We start from the raw sequence: 20,418 nt of genomic DNA on the forward strand, positions 1-20,418 counted from the left end.
AAACTGCAGGCATACTTATTCCTGTTAATACTTAGCAGGTTAGTATCACATGACAGATGGCTTCAGGGCTCTTTCCAGGAGATTTTATGATACTAAACCCTGAAAGTACTAAAAACTTGAAATTTACAACCAATAGAACTAAAATCTCTTCTCTGTGCAGCACTGTGTAGTGAAGAAAAAGAGGAGAACGGGACCGGCATGTGTCAGAGGAACTCTGAGTGAGCAGCCACCCTCTACAGTATTTATAACTTGCATGTGTATACATCTGTGTGCATAATAGGAATATCACTAATCATATTAAATTCACTAAAGGTCACTAATAATATTAAATTCTTTCAAAGGAAACATTTGTTTATCCTTACAGGTCTTTTTTACCTCTTCCTCAAAAGCTTTTATATTTAATTTAATATTCAAATGCAAGAATATCAGTCAAGATACATGAAGTCACTCTTCCATGTTTTTAACGTTAGTTCATGTTATGTTACCTAGATAATAGAGATAATATAACCTGGCATTTGCACCTTTATATTATACTATGTGGAAGCTAATGTATGGCATTACACAGCTCTTTAAAAACACCTTCTGCAGTTCTTTCCTACCTGAGGCCCACTATGATTTTTACACTATTTTTTACTCACTCAGTGCCTAATTCTTCCATTTCCAAGTCGTCCCATGTCTCAACAGATCAGCTATAAATTTTCTTTCCTAAGCTTCTACCTGCTTGTCTCAGTCTTCCACGATGATAAATGCAGATCTAGCTTTTATTGTCAGTTGATTTGTCTCAGAGTTTCCACCTGCATACTCCATTTGGGCAGTAACTGGGGGGCAATACCCCTTTTCTCAGGTCATCCAGCTGGTCCCACACTGGCCCAGGCATTTCCAGTAATATTCTACCAGTTTGATTCCTGGCATACAGTAAAGATGACTCCATCAGGAAGAAGCATCTAAAGGATTTTAAAGGCTGCAGTTCTCCCAGGCTTTTTAACTAGGCCATATGTCACTAGATTTTCACAGGAATTGGTAAAAACCCCACACCTGCCCCTAATGGACTTTCTCCAAGGGTGAAATGCAATTCTAATTTGGGAAGGTTGAATCAAGCAACATGTTCTGTGCTGTGCAGTGAAGATCTCTGACCTCCCTAACAAGTCATACTTACTAAATGACTATATTACATGCACTTTAGGATGAGAAAGTAACTGTTACACTGCTTTATACATAAATCACATAACCTTTTATGGGAGCTTATTTCTCATAATGTTAATAGTCTACCATCTGTATAAGGCTTATCCTGCAAAAACTTGATTCAGAAGAGAAATCTGGTCCATACATGCTTGATGCTGTCGTAAATCATCCTGACTTCAGATTTGCATAAGGGAATTTCCCAACAGGACATGTTTAAGACTGTGCAAACACTTTAGTAAAGCATTAATAGAGCACCTCTTGTATTGGGTGTCTGTGCCCAGGTTTAGCAGAGGTAGGCTGCAAGTATGGTCCTTTGAGAAGAGGCCTGGAGCCACCCCATGCCTGTGCACATCTGGTGGCACCTCTGGGAAAACGTATTTCAGAAAGGGCAGAAAATACTAGGTAGAGAAAGCAGGAGAGGGGAGAAGAGTGAGAAACAGCAGAGGGAACCCTTGGATGAGAAGGTGCTCCATTGTGGAGCAGATATTCCCTGCAGCCTTCGGAGAACACATGCTGGAGGAGAAGAAAAGAATGGCAGAGAGAAGCAACTCCTCAACACCCCTTTTGCACCGCTTGCTTCCTCTCTGAGTGGACTTGGACCGAGAGTAACCTTCAGCGATAAAAAGAGAGGAGGAGAGGGGTCTGGGAGAAGAGAGTATGTCGAGTCTGTGAAAGCAGGAAGGAAAGCTGTTGTTTTAATGTTTGTCTTTTTGTTTTCACTACCCACATTAGCATTCTTCTTAAATTCTCTTAATTGGCAATAAATTAAGTAAATTTTCCCCCAGTTGACTCTGTTTGCTTACCATGGTAACTGGCAAGCAGTCTCCCCATCTTTGCCTCAACTCATGAGCTTTTTCATTCCTGTTCTTTCTCCTTCCTCTCCTGTCCTGCTAGGGAGTGAGCAAGCACCTAGGTGGGACTTTGGCTGTTATCCCAGGCTAAGCCACCACACTTCTCAACTGAAAAACCCCACCATGCAGTCCACAAAAAGAAAATAAACTGGCCCTCGGTGTTTTGTTGGTTTTATTCACATGTATGGCTAAAAACATTTCAGACACACAGAAATACTCCGCAGAGAAAGGACATAGTTGCATATTTGCCACAGGATACAGTCAAAACACTGCAATTCTCCTCTCCCCAAAGGGATTAAATTAGAGAATCACTCATAGAAGCTATCTGAGAAACTGTAAAACATCTGAGAAGGGACAGAATGTATTAACCCCTGTCACTGTACAGAAAGGAGCTTTGTACATGAGGGAGTTGGAGAAGTGCCAGGGGACAAGTACTCAAATATCTGCATGCTGAAAGAAGCTGAGTCTGTGAGCCTTATCTCAACAGAAAGAGAAAAGGCTTCTGACATTAATATACGCGTGCACAGCAGTGATAAATCACTAAGCTGAAAACTGACAGTTTCTGAAAAATATAAGAAAAGAGATTCAAGACTCGAAAGTGGTTGTGCAGAGCTGGAGAAGGTTTCTGGAAATCAAATATAAAGTGAACATTTGATAGATGAGTGCTAGACATTAAACCTGAATTAATTTGGCACAATGACATTACTGGATATACACTGAAGGTTTGTTTGAGATAAGAGCATAGTACTTAGAGCAGGAAAGAAAGGAGTAAATCTTTTTGAGCTACTTGAATGGGCAGTACAGAATAGATGGAAAATTTTAATCTGGGTTACTGAAGCTGCTGGAAAAACTATTAGCAAGACACATGAGCCAGTGACAGAGTTCCATAATGACAGAGCAAAACCCAAGTACAATCTAATTTAAGGACAAAAGAAAAAGGTAGATTTTGGAGTTTAAGAGAAGACATCCAGACCTCCCAGTACTACCTAGAGCCTCAGAGAGTTGGTAATCAAATGGCAGACAGAACTGCAGAATCAGTCCCCCAAACCACAGATGAAAATAAGAGTGAAAAGTTTTGAAACTATCTAGAATCATTAATACAGATACCCATCTTGTATTTCTTAGCAAAGAGCTGGCTTCTGTGAGCTGGCTTCTTCTGGGAATCTTTGTTCCAGTGAAATTGAAAGTGAAATTTCTGGATTTTATTGTGTGACCCTACAGAAAGCATATTAGCTAAGTATTTATAAACAATAAATCTCTATAATTATGCGTCTTTCAGGAAAATCAGCAGGATATGCGATTTATCATAATGCACAAACTGGACCTTGCATTACTGACAGAGAACACATGCTTTTTCATACACATTTTACATACACTTCTTTTAAATACACATATTGCTGTGCTTTATCAGTTTTGTCCCAAAACTGATTTTGGATTTTCTGGCCTACTAAATGCCAAATTTGACAATTCTCCATATGCAGGAACATGACTGATGACCTTTGCCTTTCTAAGGCTTGCAAAGACACTATAGTTTCTTCCTATATAAACATCCTTTTGTAACAAGTGGGGCAGATGTTCACAGAAGGTACGTCCTTACACCAAAACTTGACTATAATACTTGCAGAAACAGTGAAATATGCTTTCTCTATTCTTTCAGTCAAGACAAGAGCGGAAGCCACAACCACTGTCAACACCAATTATTTCAACTTTTCTTTGTGGGCAAAGATTGCTTTCGTTTTCAGATAAGTTACTATACTGCTTAATAATTTCTTTTGTACTCTTAAATCCTGAGGTCTTACCAACTGGATCAAGGACATAACACAGCCACAGAATGTATCAGTGTTGCTCTTAAATTCGTCAAAGTTAGCCAATACTAAATTGCTATGAAAGCAATTAACTGCTGGCCTGAATTCATTTTGTCATACTCAAATAATTTCCTGTCAAACATCTGCAAAGTATCAAGTTATTCTTCATAGTTTTGCCATAAAATTTTGCTCTTGTATCTTTAATCCATTTCTTTCACAGACTTTTCTTTACTTTTTTTTTTTTAATCCAATTTCAAGTCTTTGGTCTTTGTATACTAAACTAGGAAAGTTTTGATACCATTACTCTCTGTGAATCAGTTCTAATTCACTTCTATTCCAGCTATGCACTTTTTTGCTGATGCTGTTATTTCTGCACAACATTTTTGCTTGGACTCTCAACCTACTCCCACTGAAGTAATTCAGTTGGAATCTCCATCACTTTGAATAATCATTATACTGTGCAAAGGGAAGAAATATGCAATAGCTAGACAGCAGCAAAAAAGTCTATTACTTTACATTAAAATATAGCTTGGTTGGGAATAGGGCTGAACAAAATCAGGAATTCATAAAAATTAGCATAACGGATTTTCTTGTTGGTCAGTTTTGATGATCAAGAAGTTTGTAAGTTTTGCCTTTTGTTCAAATGTGTACCCCAGTTTTCTAGTAAAACCTGCTACAGTAAGTGTAAAGCAACAGCTTTTCACAAGTCCTGGAGAGAAGTGCATTTTGCTCCGATACAAACTGACCCAATACAACTGAAGAAGTTTAGATGGCTAAAAATTGTGCAGAAAGGAGGAAAGTGACTGAGCTCAAGACTTCACAAGTAAACATGAATCCTAAAAAGGGAGAGGCTACAGATCCAATCTCCTCTTGCCAACTGTATTTTTGCCCCTACTCCATAAAAAGGCATAAATCCTCTCCCACAGTCTGGCAGACACTTTTCTCTGTCTGCATTTAATCAACATTTTCCTATTACAGGCTCAATTTTCCCTCCTTCAACTTTTATCACTTCATATTTTGTCTTTCATTAAGAAAACAAATCACATTTTCCTTCTTTAGTTCTCTCATTTCTTCCAACTCAGTCTTCTAGACATGAATGAAAGATCACCTATCCACTACCCTATCATGCACTAGCAGGTATAACTTGCTTTTTAAGTGTTACAACTACTAACATTTTCCCCAGCGCAACCAGTGTGACAAATTCAAGAGTGCTTTGGCTTGAGAAATGCTGTATGGAAACGAACTTGTATAGCATTAGTAAACACATGACACAAGTATGCCTGGTAAGAAAAAAAACCCACTGAAGTGAGAAAAATTTGCATGGACTTCAAGGAGCTTTGGGTGAGGGTCTTTGATGCTTGCATTAGCAGGAGAAAAAGCTAAAAGGAGCGGGATAAACGGCATCCTTGAAACTCTCCAATTTATTCACAGAGAGATTATTTAAGGTCATTAAGCTATTCTCGTCTGTGCTTGTTCTGAACATAAATAACCACTGAAGGGAATAATTACTGTTGGGGTTACTTCATAAAGAATATGCTATTTGAATGTTGGAATAACAGGAAATAGAGTTATATATTAAGCTTGAAATAGATTTTACTGTCCATACCAGACAAGCTTCTCATGACAGGCATTTCACCAGAAGATTGGCTTCTTGCAACAAGATAAAATGAACTCCTTTCTCCCCCCAAAAAAAATATTTCAAATGTTTTCATGTGTATGACCTACATTGGGACAGAGTTATTATGTGTTTAATTGTACAATATTACCAATACAACCTTAGATAGGAATTAATACTGCAAGTCTATCTTGAAGCCAAGATAATATGAAATTATTAGTATGTATATATACGCACATGCAATTCTTTCATTACTCAAAGTGCACTAAGTAAGAAAGTACAGGCAACATGCTTTTATGCTATTCATGGTGATGCTTAGTGCTTACTGTATAAAGTGGTAAACCACAACACAGAAATAAAAGCAATACCTCTGTTGTAGCAACACTCCAATATCCCTGGAAATACTGATTTTTCCCTTCTGTTTAACTTAACCCTGGAAACCAGATTTAAAGTACTGACTGAAGAAAAATCTATACAATGGCCAAGTTAACTAAAAAAGCTGATTATTTTCAGATTAATCGCATAAGTCATGTGTGTTATGATCTGACCTTCTGGAGCTGGTTTACTCGCATTTGTTTTTTCTGGATCCTTCACCTTGGATTTACTCGTTTCTTTTCTTCTTTCTATATCTTTAACTGAAAAATAAAGTGGGGAAAAATAATCAATCAAACTAGAAACAGTGCAGTCAGAAGCATGTAATTTTCTTCTTCCAGATAAAGAAGTTGCATGCAACAACTTGTGATATGCTTAGGTAGCAAGTGACTGTTACTGGGTTTTCCCTCCCTCCCTTTGGGTTTATTCTTTTTATGAATCTTTCCCCATCCTATCACCATTAAAGTTCTCAAAAGTGACTCTCCTCACACAGGAGAGTCCAAATACAGTGATGTCAGCACCTAAGCCCACGCTGACAAGATCCAGCACTGGAAATACAGTCCAGAAAATTGGCAAAGCTAGCTGGGGAAAGTCCAGCATTGCAGAGTTCCACTCCAAGTCACTCAACACAAAAGCGCATAAGCCAGCTGTTACATTATACTCTTTAAAGAATCAGCTTAGATCCCATGCCCAAATCTATGATCAGGGCACCAAATACTCCCATGTGAGCAAAGTTGCTCCAAAGCTCAGACTCCAACAGTTTCCTGTCCCACAAGTGGGTGGGATACCTCCCTTATTATGTCCCAAATCTCTCATAACAGCCAAGCAGAACCCAGCTTGATTAGCAATTCTTAATATTACATTAGTAGCCAGTATCACGCTAGTCAGTCTGAAAGATTCTGGCAAAATCACTGCTAAAGTCACATATAAGGAAAAAAAATAATCCTTTCAGAATTTCCTTAGTGTCAACTTGGTGTCAACGCCCCAGACATCTACAATGGCCAGGAACAGCTTAAAAGAATGAAACAGAGAATATCTTTCTTAGAAAATAAAATTCTGCTCCAATTAAAATCTTTAGTTCATGTAAAGCTGTATTATGACTGACATTCAAGCAGGAACTGAGTCTAGCCGTGATCAGTTTCTCTGTGTTACATCATTCAAAAAACACTGTGAGAGGATGAAAGAAGGTTATCTGTTATCTGTCTCTTGAAACATATAATATCAAATAGACAATACAAGTATTCTGTTTTACAGAAGTGGAACAAAAGTCAAATGGATTTCGCTAATTTGCCTAGTAGTATATGGAATATCTGAAACAGCCAAGAGTGCTCTAAATTCCAATCCAAAATATAATCGCAAGACCATCCTAAGGTCTAAGGAAGACAACAAGTCATTGTCAGATATGAGTGTGACTGTCTTAAGGCTTCAGAACCTACAGCCCTTACACTCCAGATATAGAGGTAAGGAAACTGGTGAAAAAGTAACCGAAGTTTTGACTTCTCTCCTTACTAACACAGCATGTGTACTTGTACATCACCTCTACATTTAGGTTGTGAAAGTGGTTCAGAAGCAAATTCAGGTCCACGAGCTTGCTGAGGAGTCTGCTTTTACAAAGGTATATCTTGGTTATTGGCTGGATTACAGATAATGCCATGATGACGCTAGGTCTTATTCAGAAGTTTAGGTTTAATTCTTATTTAAACAAGACTCCAAATAAAAAAAAAAAGAGGTCAAATTACCAGAATAATACTAGTCAAAAAGGATGCCATTCCTTAGCCTTCTAAGAGCATTATTCCTTTAGGAAAAGGCTAAAAGCAAGCTAAGGAGCCGCTTGATGACCTCCTCTAATGCTAGTGTTGTTCTCTCCAGAGAACCAATACCAAAGTCTGAAAATGCTCATAGGAGACAAGGTCACATCCTGACAGAGATTTCTGGATTTGGGAAAGCCATTTCTAACTGTCAAAATTCTAACTACATACAAAGAACAGACAAGAAGACACCAGCTTTACTCATTTATTTACAAAGACAAAAAAACTTATCTAATGCATTTTTTACAGCTGTTTTTTATAAGGAAAAGAAGAAAATCCCCAATGATCTTTGTTAATTGAGTACTACTAGAATAAGAATATACTAGAGCTAGAAATAGAAAGTATACCCAGCTATATAAAGAATACTTTTTCATTAATAAAATTTTATTGTAGGCTTGAGAATTCTTAGTACATCAGGTTCAACTCAGCAGCATCTGAAACATACTTTCAGTGCACTAAACCAGAGGATATGCTCAAAGTTTGCATATGTTTGACCGTTTTTCATCTCTAGAATTAGTGGCCACTTATCAGAGAAAGGGAAAAAACTAGAATGCAAGATAACAAAAAAGAAGGATTTGTATACATGCTGTACCTGGTTTTATTCATGCAAGGCATCATATTGTCAAATGAAACTGCATCCTCATTAAGTACTACTTGTTTTCAACTGCACCGAAGAAGAGTATACTAAACAGAACATAACTCCTTATTCTTAAATCAAGTTGCAAGCTCTACTTCTCCTGAAGAATAGCGGTAGTTTAAAAAACAGCCACACGTCATATTATAGCAGTTGGTGTAGTTTTATGTCGGCTGCTCTTTAATGCTACAATAATCTGTGGGTTTGTGGGTTTTCTAACTGGACGGAACTTAAAGTAGTAAACACACAGTTGTAGTGGTGAAAAGCTAGAAAGACTTTGACACACACCACATGAAGCAGTCAGCATATTTTATCTTGTGATAGTTCTAAGAGAAGGACAGTTTAGCAATGACAGTGAGAAGTATTATCCCAAGGGAATTCAGTAGGCTTTCAACTGTTCTCCCAGACTGTCACAGTTTTGCCTTATCGGCCAAATCTCCTTTAATCTCATTTAACTGTTTAAAATGCAGATCAAGACAATTATATCACTATGATTTAGACATTGATATTATGTGTAGATCAGATAAAAAAAAGTCTTAACCATAATTTGTAAACATATTTGACAGCTGAAGATCAGTAAGAATTCAGCCTTTCCTAGTATCATTGAACTAGCAACTAGTTGCCAGTTGGCACTGCTCTAAGAATGTTTTTATTAAAAGCTGGACAAAGAGAAGGAAATTTTTCAACTATCAGAACACAGTACTTTCCTTCTTGTTTCTGCTCACTGAAGATTCCTTTCCACAAGACACTAGCTAATTTCATAACAGAATGGGGAAGTAAAGTGATTCCAAAGCAATGGAAAGAAAGATAGCCCAAAGCAAGAATCTCCCATTCAAGAGTGACTGGATCAATTCAGGCCTCCAGCTCTATATGTACCAGTTAAAATCTGTAAGTAGCCTTCCACCGCAGAAGGAACTGTTTTTCCATTGTCCCACTTCATGTCTGATTTCATGAAAATTTCATAAGTTACATTAAATATCTGATAAATTCTGAATGTCATGCATAAAGACACATACTTCTGAACTGGCCTTGTGCTGGCTTACTCTCCTTGTCTTCACTGAATGCAATGATCTGAAGAGCATAGGTTTGATCTGGAATAAGACCTTGAATAATGGCTTTGGTTGCAGTGTTTTGAAGAATTAATTGATTGGTTTTTCCACCTATGAGAGAAAAGACAAAAAAAACCCCACAAATACATAATTTTGTTTGTTTTTCTTATAGCATGGTAAATGTAATGACTTAAGACTACCTCAAGCTCTACAGTGCCCCAAGTGTTCCCACTTTTGGAAATATCCATACAGCCCAGCCAGAGGGCATCTCAGAAAAACAAGAATTCAGGCAGCCTGACCAAAGACATGGAACAATTTTCTTAGATAGAAATACTCTAAGATCAACCAATCAGCCTTTGTACCTGGGCCTCGTATAACAGTAATTGGCATGTAACATAATATTATGTAATATATGTAATATAATAGTAATGATACGTAATAGCCACAGTGTCCAGCAAAACCATTAATTCAGAAAAGAAACATTTGACAAAAAGCTGACAAAGTTGCTAACATCATACCCACAGGCTTTTACACTGCTCTGTGACTGGCTGACAGTTCTGAACCCATCAAAACCATGTCATCTCTGAATAACCTCTGCCTGCTTCCTTTGGACAAGGAAATTCTCAGGTATAAATACAAACATTAAACATTTCTATGTGCATATATGCATACATATAGATTGTATACAAAGATTTTTTTAGCTGTAGGTTAAAAGCATATCTATATTTAAATTTAAATATGTATAGAAGTAGTATCACTACACAAGTAGCCTGATATAGGCAACAAAGTGGCTGTCTTTACATTTTAAGTTTTCATTCAAAAAATGTTTTAAAAGGTTTTGGGGGTTTTGGGGGGGCTTTTTTTTCTAATTTTTTTTTTCCCCAGCCTTAGGAAAACTTCTATACCTTAAAAGAGAACAAGCAGACTTTTGTTTTACCTGAACTTGGAGTTACGAGAAGTTTATATCCAGTGAATTGCCCTTTGGGGGCTTTCCAAGAGATCTGTACACTGTCAGGACTGACTACATTATATCTTAGCCTTGTTGGTGGGGACACTGCAAGTGGGGAAAGAAAACAACATTTTAAATTCAAATAAAAAGCAACTGCCATTTTTAAACAAACATAAAAATAAACACTTATAGGAAGACAACACAAAATTTTAAGGATAAAGGATGCAAGTTACTCAAAATGTCAAGTACATCAGTTTATTAGTTTGTAAAATGACATCCCCAGGTGCACTACTTCCCTCAGACATATGTTTTATTTATCTCTTTATAAGAACAAAATAACAACCTAACAGCAGAGGACAGAAAGACAAACAGTGTTAGATGTTAGGAGTCTAATTTAACAGGCAAAGCTGGTAATGAAAATGCTCTTTGTTAATATACGGGAATTAAAATTGCTCTCCTTGCTTACACTGCATTGCCCAGCCTCCTTTATCTTGCATTACTGTGGGTGCTTCCCCGCACCTAAGGTGACTCAGGGCCAAATTTTCAAAGCGTTGTGAAGACACAATAACCAAGAGGAAATACAGGCATGCACAAGGCAGAGTGAACATCAGCTGCCCAATTTGCAAACCTGGCCTAAGTAGCACAGACTTGCCCAGCTGCAGGAATTGCTTCGGTCTCATCAAGACTAGCATGCATGCACAGGCAAGTCAAGATTTAGACAGGGGCAATCTGGATGATAAGCAGATTCTATTTATATTGTGCCTAGGTTTCAATTAAAAGCAGCAGGTGAAATGAATAAAAGCATGAAATGTTTGAGAAAGAGGTGATATTTCAGTGAAAGCAATACACAGAGGAACAAGTAGAAAATCCACCCTATGCTGTTACTGCAATATCAGTAACTTTGTCTCTATGTCCATAAACTATTTTTTCACAGCTTCATCCCTCTGCTCGGGCAATCTCCGCTGGTGCTGGGAAACACCCTACATAGCATTTCAGCTGTGCTTCAGGGAGCCATATCACTCCACAGCAAACAACTGGAACAGAGCTGGTAGTTAGGCAGCCTGGGGTATCCAAGGCTGTCAGTAAGGGGAACACATTTGAATAGGGTTTGGCTCACAGAGAAGTAATTCATCTAGAGGGAAAGGCAGCCAGGGAAGCTGCCCAGAGGCTGAACAACAGAAAGGGCTAGAAAAGATTAACAAAGTCCCTCATCAACCTTACCCACCACCTCCACAGCTCTCTGAACTTCCTCCATTTTCCAATGGAGTGGTGCCTCTACCACTACCATCATTAAGGCTTCTGTAAGTCTAAGAAATAAGAGAAATTATCTGAAGGGGTGAAGTGGCAATTTCTTTTCCCCAGAGCCCAACAGAGCTCCTCAGTGACCAGGCTTTTGCCCATGGTTTGTTGGTCCACTAGATATAATAAGCCAACAGTTCTCATCATATTTCTGAGTTTCAAGGATTACAGCATATGGAGCATCTGAGTCAACAGGCAGAATGTGCCAGCCAACAGTTTCTGAACTCTCCATTTGACCTGCTACAGCCAACACAGCTCTGGCATTAGCAGCAGCCAAAGACCTGTCCTGAACTGATTACTTTTTCCTACGTGCTTCTTTTTCCAACAGCTTGAGGGAAGAAAGAAGAAGGGACGAGACAGGCTATAGTTTTTTGAGATTTGGGGTGGTGATTTTTTCATGTAATTTACCATTAAGAATATTTGGAGTCTTAGAAGTAAAAATCTGGAGGTTTAATACAAGAGATGTATTCCCTTGCATCCAGCCTCTCAATCCATAAAGGGCAGTTTTGGCAGACCAAAGGCAGGTTCTGCAGTTCTCTGCCTTGATGGACTTAACACTACCACACAAAAAAAAAGAAGAGTACATAAGCACCAGGAACAGCTTAGTAACACCTCCACCACAGTCTCAAAGGCTTCAGAGAACAAGCTCAAGAAGACAGGCAAGGGGACAGAAAGAACAGGTAGCACACCAGTTCCACACACTCCAAACTTTTCTGATTCACAGCACTGGGCTTACACCCAAACAGGGCATTTCCCAAGTTTCTGGGCACAATCTTGTCAGACCTCATCTTCAGACTGCCTGTCACGTCCCTGAAGTTTACAGAAAAAGAGGCTGCAAGCAAGAGTGTGTGCAGGAATCCCTGCAGATACAAATTAAGTTCTTTGAAAATTTGGCCCTCTTATTGCAAAATGTTTTGCTGGGCAGGTTTCTGCAGGAACATTCAGCATGCTATAATTGTAATAAAATGACAGACACTATGGCAAAAAGTTCTGAAAGCTAAGCAGACTGTAGTTATGGATTACATCTTTTAATTCATTCTCAAGATTCATTCTGTCTTTGAGCTATGCATAAATCACAATGAATTGGGACTGAATGAACCAAGTGTGACAAATCATTCCTAGAAGTTTGCAAAATATGCAATTCCTTTTGTTATTTATTTTGTCTAGGGAATAGCAAAGAAACTTTTGCACAATGACAGCATGCAAGTGTAAAAATGCTGCATGTTTTACCAGAATTAAGTGGTAAATTTGCATGGGGATTAAGAGGCAGAGCAGAGAGCAACAAAGTAACATCAAGGATTAACAAATAAAATCACGTCTTAGAATTTCAGAGTTTGTTTTCTCTGCCATCTTCTTCCTTCCCCTGTCATTCCGTTCTGCCCTCCTTTTAACTTAACAGTTTATAAAGCACCCTCTAACAAAGAAGCATAGTTCTGGCCTAATTGCTATTAGCCGTCACCAAACCAGGTACATTTTGGGAGCTCCTAAAAAACAACCACAGATCTTACAAGCAAAGAAGGACACAATCACCAAAAGTTCTTCTGTTTACTACAGAGGTACAACGTGAAAGACTAGAAAAGTTGTGCCAGGATAGTCTTTACATAACTAGTCAATTTTCATTGGGTACTTTTTGTATCAAAAGTGGCGGTGCAGGGGAATGGACATTCCCACACAGCAATTAATCATAAGGAAGAAAAGAATTATTCACCAGACAGATACTCAACTGTGTCTTAGTTGTGCAAAGACTAATATTCTGGCACAGAAAAGTACATATAGCTGAGGAAGTTAAAAATCTAACACTCGAACAGACAACAAAATATTGATGGGAATTACTACACATTCACCAACCTGAAGAGGATATCTTTATTTCTTTGGACCTTTATTGTCTGTGGAACAAAATCTCACTTCTTGCAGAAAGGGAAAAAAATTAATCCAAGCTGAGTCAGTTAACTGATAAAAATCGGTAGTGGTTTTACAGGAATGCAAAAGAGAATGGCCGTCAGCAACATTAGAGCAGTCACCCAAAAGAAAACTTCAGACAAGTTCAAGGCTTTGGTTTATGCCACCAGAGAAATTAGCACTCCAAATACATAAGTCTTGTTGACAACTACAGAAAGAGTGTTTTGAACTGTTCGGTATCCTAATGGAAAGGAAAAATACCAAAAATTGCATATGTGCAGCTCTCTCAGACACCCAGTAGTCTAATACTGGATACTAACTAAACCCTGTGGCTTCCAATTTACTTCTGTCATAAGAATTGAACAATCAATATTCACTGCAATTACATTAGTAACATATGGAAATCACTGCTACAGAAAGAAAAGTTTCCATCTTTAAACATGGAACAAAAATTCTTCAATCAAGTTACTTCATGAATACACGGAAAATTCTAAAGTTGTGTTCTTGCACAGCACTACTTTTGTGTGTTATATAAGAACATAGGTAGCCAAAAGTTGTTGTTTAAGTCACATTATGAATGAGGAAGAAAGAACAGTGATGAAAGTATAATTGCTGTTGAGTAAAAACTGAATGGCACTATGAAGGCATTCAGGTAATAAATGAGATAAAACCATGTAGCTCAATGCAGATAACTCCTCAGTCGAAGGAATAACTTGTAGCTTCAGGCATGTTGACTTCAGTCTCCCAACACATTCTCCTTTCCAAGAAGCCACATTACACACCTTTACCTGAGCATCTTTGCCAAAGGAAGGAAACAAGCTGGAACGAATACCAGCTCTTCCTACACCTTGGCAGGGTGTACAATTTCTTAAAACAGACAACCATACTGTTAGTGCTGTATTAAATTGTAAATAGCCTGCTGTATGAAGAGTTTACTGCAAGGGGTGGCAACCTTGAGGAAAGAACAGATTTGAGAAACATCTTATAACTTTAAGTGTAGCAAGAGATAGTTTTCTTCTGTGAATATGGGACAGAAACTTGTCACCTCGTTCAATAACATAACAGTCATTTGGGGCCAAAGAAATAGTCCACTTAGTATCACCCTACTGACAGCATTCAGCAGCTAATGCTTGCTGAAAGAGTGTAAGAACAAGGGGAGTATTGTTCTTTATTCATGAAATACAACAACTCTAGCTTCTGCTAGTGCGACTATGGAAAAAACTCTCTTTGACCTTCATTTCACTGTATTAATATTTGAGAGTTTTCTCCCTTACATATGGCTGATTAAATCAAAGTTTTAAAAAAAAAAAGTAAAAAAAAAAAGTAAAAAAAAAATAGAGAGTCAGGAGAAGATCATTGTTTTCCAAGCCCAAGGAATTTTACTAAACTTTGTGGAGATGGATCTCAATCCCAGTACTGTTTTGCAAATCTTAACCATATGTATTAGGACTGAAAAAAACAGAGAAAGGACTAACCATATGCGTTGCTTTATTGGCTCGTTAAGTCACAAACATTCTGAACCTCATTTCTGACCAGAATTGATGTGTTGAACATCGGGAACATGTACTTCTTCATTCATCTCACATCGCCCACATCAAATATTACTGCTTACATATGTCCCTAAGTTCTGTGAGAGGCTTGTGAAACTCTCCCAGATTCCCAAATATCCAAGATGGAATGTATGCTTCCCCAGCATGTGAGTGCCACGCAGGCTGGACAGCGCTGCTACTTGCATTTGCCAGAACTTGAAAAGCCTCAGGTCGCAACTAGATTCTGAATGTGCTCCTGAATAATGCATTATACAAGACACTTTAGAAGAGCCCCAGGATCAAATTCTGGTCCCAGTTATGCCTATGCAGTCTCATATCAAAGGGATTACATAAATATAAAGTTGAGAGAAACATCTTTCTTTATAAATTGGCATTCTTCCTCTCTTCTTCCCAAAGCAATAGGTTATATTTTCTCCAGAAGTCAAGCCGCTGTCAGTATGATCCAACAAGTATTTAAGCCTAACAATCTCAGCAGTATCTTTTAATACCCACAAAGGAGATTTAGAAAAAAAAGTTGCAGTAGTCTGTGACATTTAACAGCCCTGTGCAATACTGAATGATGTAAGTGTTACAACAGCTACTGTTCCAACAAAGAAAAAAATGTATATATTGAATACACATTTCATATCATAGCTGGTCCTTCAGACTTGATTATGTAGAAAATAGTCACGGCAATTTCTGATCAGTGTTTCATGTAAATAAGAGTAAATATATATAGAGAGACACCTAAACTTGCAAAAAGATTTATGCTGTTTGAGAGACTAGATTCAAAGAGAACATGTGAATACATAATTCTACTCCCTCCACACCCCAAGATCAGCACCAAAACTCCTGCTTCACTTCAGTAGTATGTGTGGATCCACATCCTACTAAGAGGGAAGTAACACTTGCATTTGGAATAAGAAAGTTTATTTCTGCACGTCAGAATGAAAATCTCCATCTTCTTATCTGTGGCTTACCTTGGCCCTGAGCATCACTGATGAAGAAAGCTGTAACAGCTAAAAAAGCCCACAGAAAACAGCTCTGCGTCTCATACCGACAAAGCATCTTCTTCTCAGTACACACAGTATCAGCAGGTCTGAAAACACATAGAACGGAAGACTTATTAAACCTGCAAAGATGAGGCATCCACTTTCCTGAAAAGTGTGGGCAAAATCTGGATTCCATGAAAAAGAGAAATAAATAAAAAAAATCAGGAACTTGCCATAGTCATCAATGCAGCCAAGATTTCATCCTGACAGCAGTTTTATAACCAAAGCGCATTTTACCTGAAAGGGATAAAGAACCCCATTTGGGCTACTCAATAGTTCTGAAAATTCAGTCCATGTAACAAGAAAACTGGTATTCTTTGCTAAGAATACATGAGTGCTGGAAGTAGAGTATGCTATGCATAACAAGATAAAATGGGTATCTCTATGCCATCCAGTGTTGCAAGCACCCTCTCAAGATGCCTGTGGAAAATAACTCTATAGCTCTCAATAGCAAAGTAGGACTAAAACTGTCATCTACTTTACATTCAGAAAGCATCCAGAATGGGATGTTAAATTAAGTATTTCAGGATTCTGTAATTAAAAAAAAAAAAACCCAAACAAAAAACCAAAAACCACAGATGAGAACTGCCCTGCAAGCCTATTATAGAAAAATATAACAATAATTATATAATAAAACATAATATAATAACAAAAATATAATAACAAAAAATATGTGTACTCAATAACCCCAGTGAAATAATCATTGATCAGTTTGACTGAGGAATTTTGCATATCAGTTGTCAAAAAAGGTAAAACTTTGTTCTGAGGAAACATGAGTTCTCTTCTCACTGCTTTCTATAGCACACTGGTTTTCCTTTTTCTACCTTTTCAACTTATTCCATGCTCTCTGTTGTACTACCTGGCACTTTCAGTAATTAAACCAGACACAGCTCAGAAGGCATGCAGGGTAGCAACTGAGTAAGCATGAATTCTATTTCCAGGCAATACCATGGTAAAAATATTTACTCTAACTTAATCAGTTAGGAACACCAACACTTCAGAGTGGAGCACCATATGAACAGTCAGGGCAGTCCTAGGTGAACTCGCTGATTACAGGAAGCAATTCTGGTGCCAAAGAACACGTTCCAGAAGGGGTAATTTATCTGCCCACAGAAGCTAGGTTAAGAACAGTAGAATCATAGAATCATATAAATTTCCTTTTCAGTACAAATTTCATTATCTGAACTTGGCCTTTACACTTTCCAGTACAGTTATTCAACATCTATAGAAGCACCTCTCAAGATACATCAGTGTGTTCACAACATTGTACTTACAAATGTTTTTCTGTCTCTGAACCGTACTACTGCACCAGTTTTAGTTGATTTTCTGGACCAGGAAGAAGAATTTTTGCTGCCCTCTCCTGTTAGTATTTCACAGAATTAAATTTACATAATAGTAGATTTCTTTCTGTCAACAAGAACTCAGCATTTTAAAGTTTACTTCGGTAAATTTTAGTTTATGTATTTCTGTGTTGCAGGTCCCTCTCATTTACCTCTTGTGCCATTTTCTCTAATAGTCCCAACATACTGTCGTTGAATTTGCCTTCCATGTTCTCATGGTCTTCTGAGGAAAGCACAAAGTTAGTGTTTTAACCACTATCTAATAAAAAAGGCAGACTAAAGTGCCTCAACCATTATTAAACAAATAAGAGGATAAGACCTACATCTCCTCCCTTTAAGTATTTACAAATTGTGATAGTTATTCCCAGGACTTGGTAGGTCCGCTGTTGCAAATCCCAGTCATAAATGCTTGATGTACCACCTAGAAATTCATAGGAGGCTTAATCATTGTGAATACCATCCCCACAGGAGGAAAGTTAATTTTTAGCCAAATGGCCAATGAATTTCACACTACACAAATATATTTTTTGAATCCATCTCTTACTGTATAAATCTATCAACTCAGAAGCAAATAACTAGATCCAGTAACAAAGATGTACACCAGAAACTTAGGTATTGCTATGCTCAGTTCTTAGGACACATAGTCCAGGTGGAATTTAGAAACCCCAGCAAAATGCCCAGGCTTCCTACTTGTATTGGATTTGCAAGGCATAAACCCAATACTGCTACATGAACTAAAGAGTCAGACACCCAAGGGCTGGATCCAGACAAGCCAGCATAGTCAGCAGACAGATGGCTAGTGACAGGCAACAGGAAGAACGAAGAAAGTTAAGTCTTAAACACTCTGAAATCTACCCGATTCTCACATTGGGTATCGATGCTTCTCCCCTCACACAGAAATACAACCAGAGCAAGCAAATGTAGCCTCTTCAAAGAACATCATACAACTCATTCTTCAATGTGGTCACTTTCCATGTAATAACCAGGATATTAAAATGTTCGCTCACAGTGGTGGCTAAACTCCCACTCTAAAATAAGCCCTATTTTTTAAAATAAAAACTCCCACTTTGAAATAAGCCTTACTCTCAAATAAGAGCTATAAATACTGTAAGACAGGTAATCATTCTACTTCTGGTTTTAGAGAAAAGCCATTGCACAGAGAAGTAAGATTTATTGGGATACACACAACTGGTGTGGGATAAACTAGGCACAAGTTCGCCTCTGCAATGACCCATGCTTCAGGGTTCACTGAGCTAGGCAAGGCAACCACCAGCCTGCAGCCACCTTGAGGCCGACATCATCTGGAACGAAAAGAAATACCCTATATCCTCCAGCTTTTGATGTATTTCACCTTTTATTAACTCCTTGGTAAAACAGTTCTCTGGCAGAACAGCCCTGGCAGCAGAGCCCAAACCTCCCAAACCAAGAGCACTGCCCAGGAGAGGAGCCCCGTTCCCCGTGTGCTCCTCTCGCGGGTGGGCTCCAGGACGCCTGCACAGCAACAGGGCACCTTCTCCTAAGGCCTCCGGTGCCCCCCAGCCCGGGAGACACGCAGCACACCTCTCCGTGCTCCGCATCGTCCAGCGCAGCCCGGGCGCCCTCCCCGAGGCTCCCGAAAGGCAGAGTGCCACCTGCCCGGCCCCGCCGCCACGGCCCCCCCGTCACGGGAAGGGGGTAGAAGGCGGCGGAGGGGAACGAGGCGGGGACACGGTCCCGGCTCCCGCAGACCCGCGGCGGTGCCACGACCCAGCGGACGCGTTTCGTTCTCCCCTTCCACAGCCCCGCAGCGCTGCTCCAGCCTGGCCCGGGGGGACGCAGACCACAAACGCTGCGCCGCTCCTGACCCTCGGCCCCCGACTGCTCTTCGAGGCGCCTCCAGCGCCCTCGGCCCCCCGCTTGAAAGCGAGTGGTTCCCCCCGACAGTTAGGAAAGGGACAGCGGGGAGGTCACCGCCTCCGCCGAGCCGAGGAGAGGGTCGGGCCCCGTGGGACTGTCGCGGCGGGTGTCTCGCCTGCCCGGATAACTCTCGCTAACCGGCACCCGACGAGCGTGAGAGGCCGGGGAACAGCGGCCTGCCGCGACACGCCGCGGAGGGAGGATGCGGGAGGGGCGGGCGGGGGCAGCAGCCAAACCCTCCGGTCTAAGGTGCGACTGGTTACCTTTTAATTATTATTAGCGTTAAAGGTAAGGCTTTGGCAGGAGTTTCTAACGGGCTTCTGCTGATCGCCCCATGCCTGACACTTTGTCCTCCTCCATCCCTCCTCCCGCACCCCGCTCTCCCTCCGGGGCTTCGCTCCGGCCGCCGCGGGGTTTGCCGGCAGGTGGGTGGGCAGCGCTCCTGATCTCGATCCCGATCCCGGTCCCGGTCCCGATCTCGGTGGTGCCGCTGATCCCCCTCTAGCCCTGGGAAGGCGAAGCGGAGCTCACACCCACCTGCGCGGGCTCCGCGGGGCTTTCAGGCGGGGCTGTGGGTGCGGAGCCGGCTGCGGGAGAGCTGCTTCCCTCCGCTCCGGCAGCTCTTCCCCTCGCTGCGCAGCATCCGATAAGGAGAAAGAGGAGCGAAAGGAGGCGGGCAATTATAGAGCAGAAGGTGGAAAGAAGGGGGGAAGAAAAAGCAGCGTGAGCAGTGCCTGCGATCCAACCCCCCGCCCCCGAGCCCGACCTCCGCGGGAGGGGGGGTACCGTGCAGGTGCTGTGCTTTTCTATGTCTTCTTGCTTTGAGTTTTGCTACCTTTTAACTCATTTTCCTCTCCCCGGAGTTCTGCGTTCACTTTGTTTTAGGTGATTTAGAAGGTGCCTACTCCACCGCACAGCTTGGAATGCAAGTATCCCCCAGTGCCAGGTATTGTGATGTGTGGATTAATGATTCATGAGGGAAATATTTATATTAAAGTGTTCCAGCACTTGTCTGGCTTTGTATAAACCCTGATTAAAAGCATCGTAGCATGTGTATATGTATATACACATTTTTGCCGTATGCATAGACACTGCGATGGGGATGTAGAACTGCAGAATCTATGTTCATATAGAAATA

The 20,418-nt window shown here is 40.0% G+C and overlaps 1 protein-coding gene across 4 annotated transcripts in view; it reads right to left on the minus strand.

Annotated features, from left to right (window-relative positions):
• Positions 1–20,201, minus strand: part of COL14A1 (collagen type XIV alpha 1 chain) — a 119,454-nt gene extending 99,253 nt beyond the window's left edge. For 3 of the 4 annotated variants that reach the window (XM_030489601.1, XM_030489430.1, XM_030489695.1), the window contains exons 1-5: positions 19,818–19,945; positions 15,973–16,091; positions 10,254–10,370; positions 9,284–9,427; positions 6,002–6,088 (exon numbers count right to left, since the gene is read on the minus strand). In XM_030489601.1, coding sequence (XP_030345461.1) covers positions 6,002–6,088; positions 9,284–9,427; positions 10,254–10,370; positions 15,973–16,060 — 436 coding nt within the window. In that variant the 5' untranslated portion in view covers positions 16,061–16,091; positions 19,818–19,945. Of the gene's footprint in view, positions 1–6,001; positions 6,089–9,283; positions 9,428–10,253; positions 10,371–15,972; positions 16,092–19,817; positions 19,946–20,115 lie in introns of those variants that run through there. The other variant, XM_030489511.1, reaches the window with a different exon arrangement.
• Between the last annotated feature and the right edge of the window lie 217 nt (positions 20,202–20,418).

Source organism: Strigops habroptila, chromosome 1 (genome assembly GCF_004027225.2).
Source record: "Strigops habroptila isolate Jane chromosome 1, bStrHab1.2.pri, whole genome shotgun sequence".
Classification (NCBI taxonomy): domain Eukaryota; kingdom Metazoa; phylum Chordata; class Aves; order Psittaciformes; family Psittacidae; genus Strigops; species Strigops habroptila.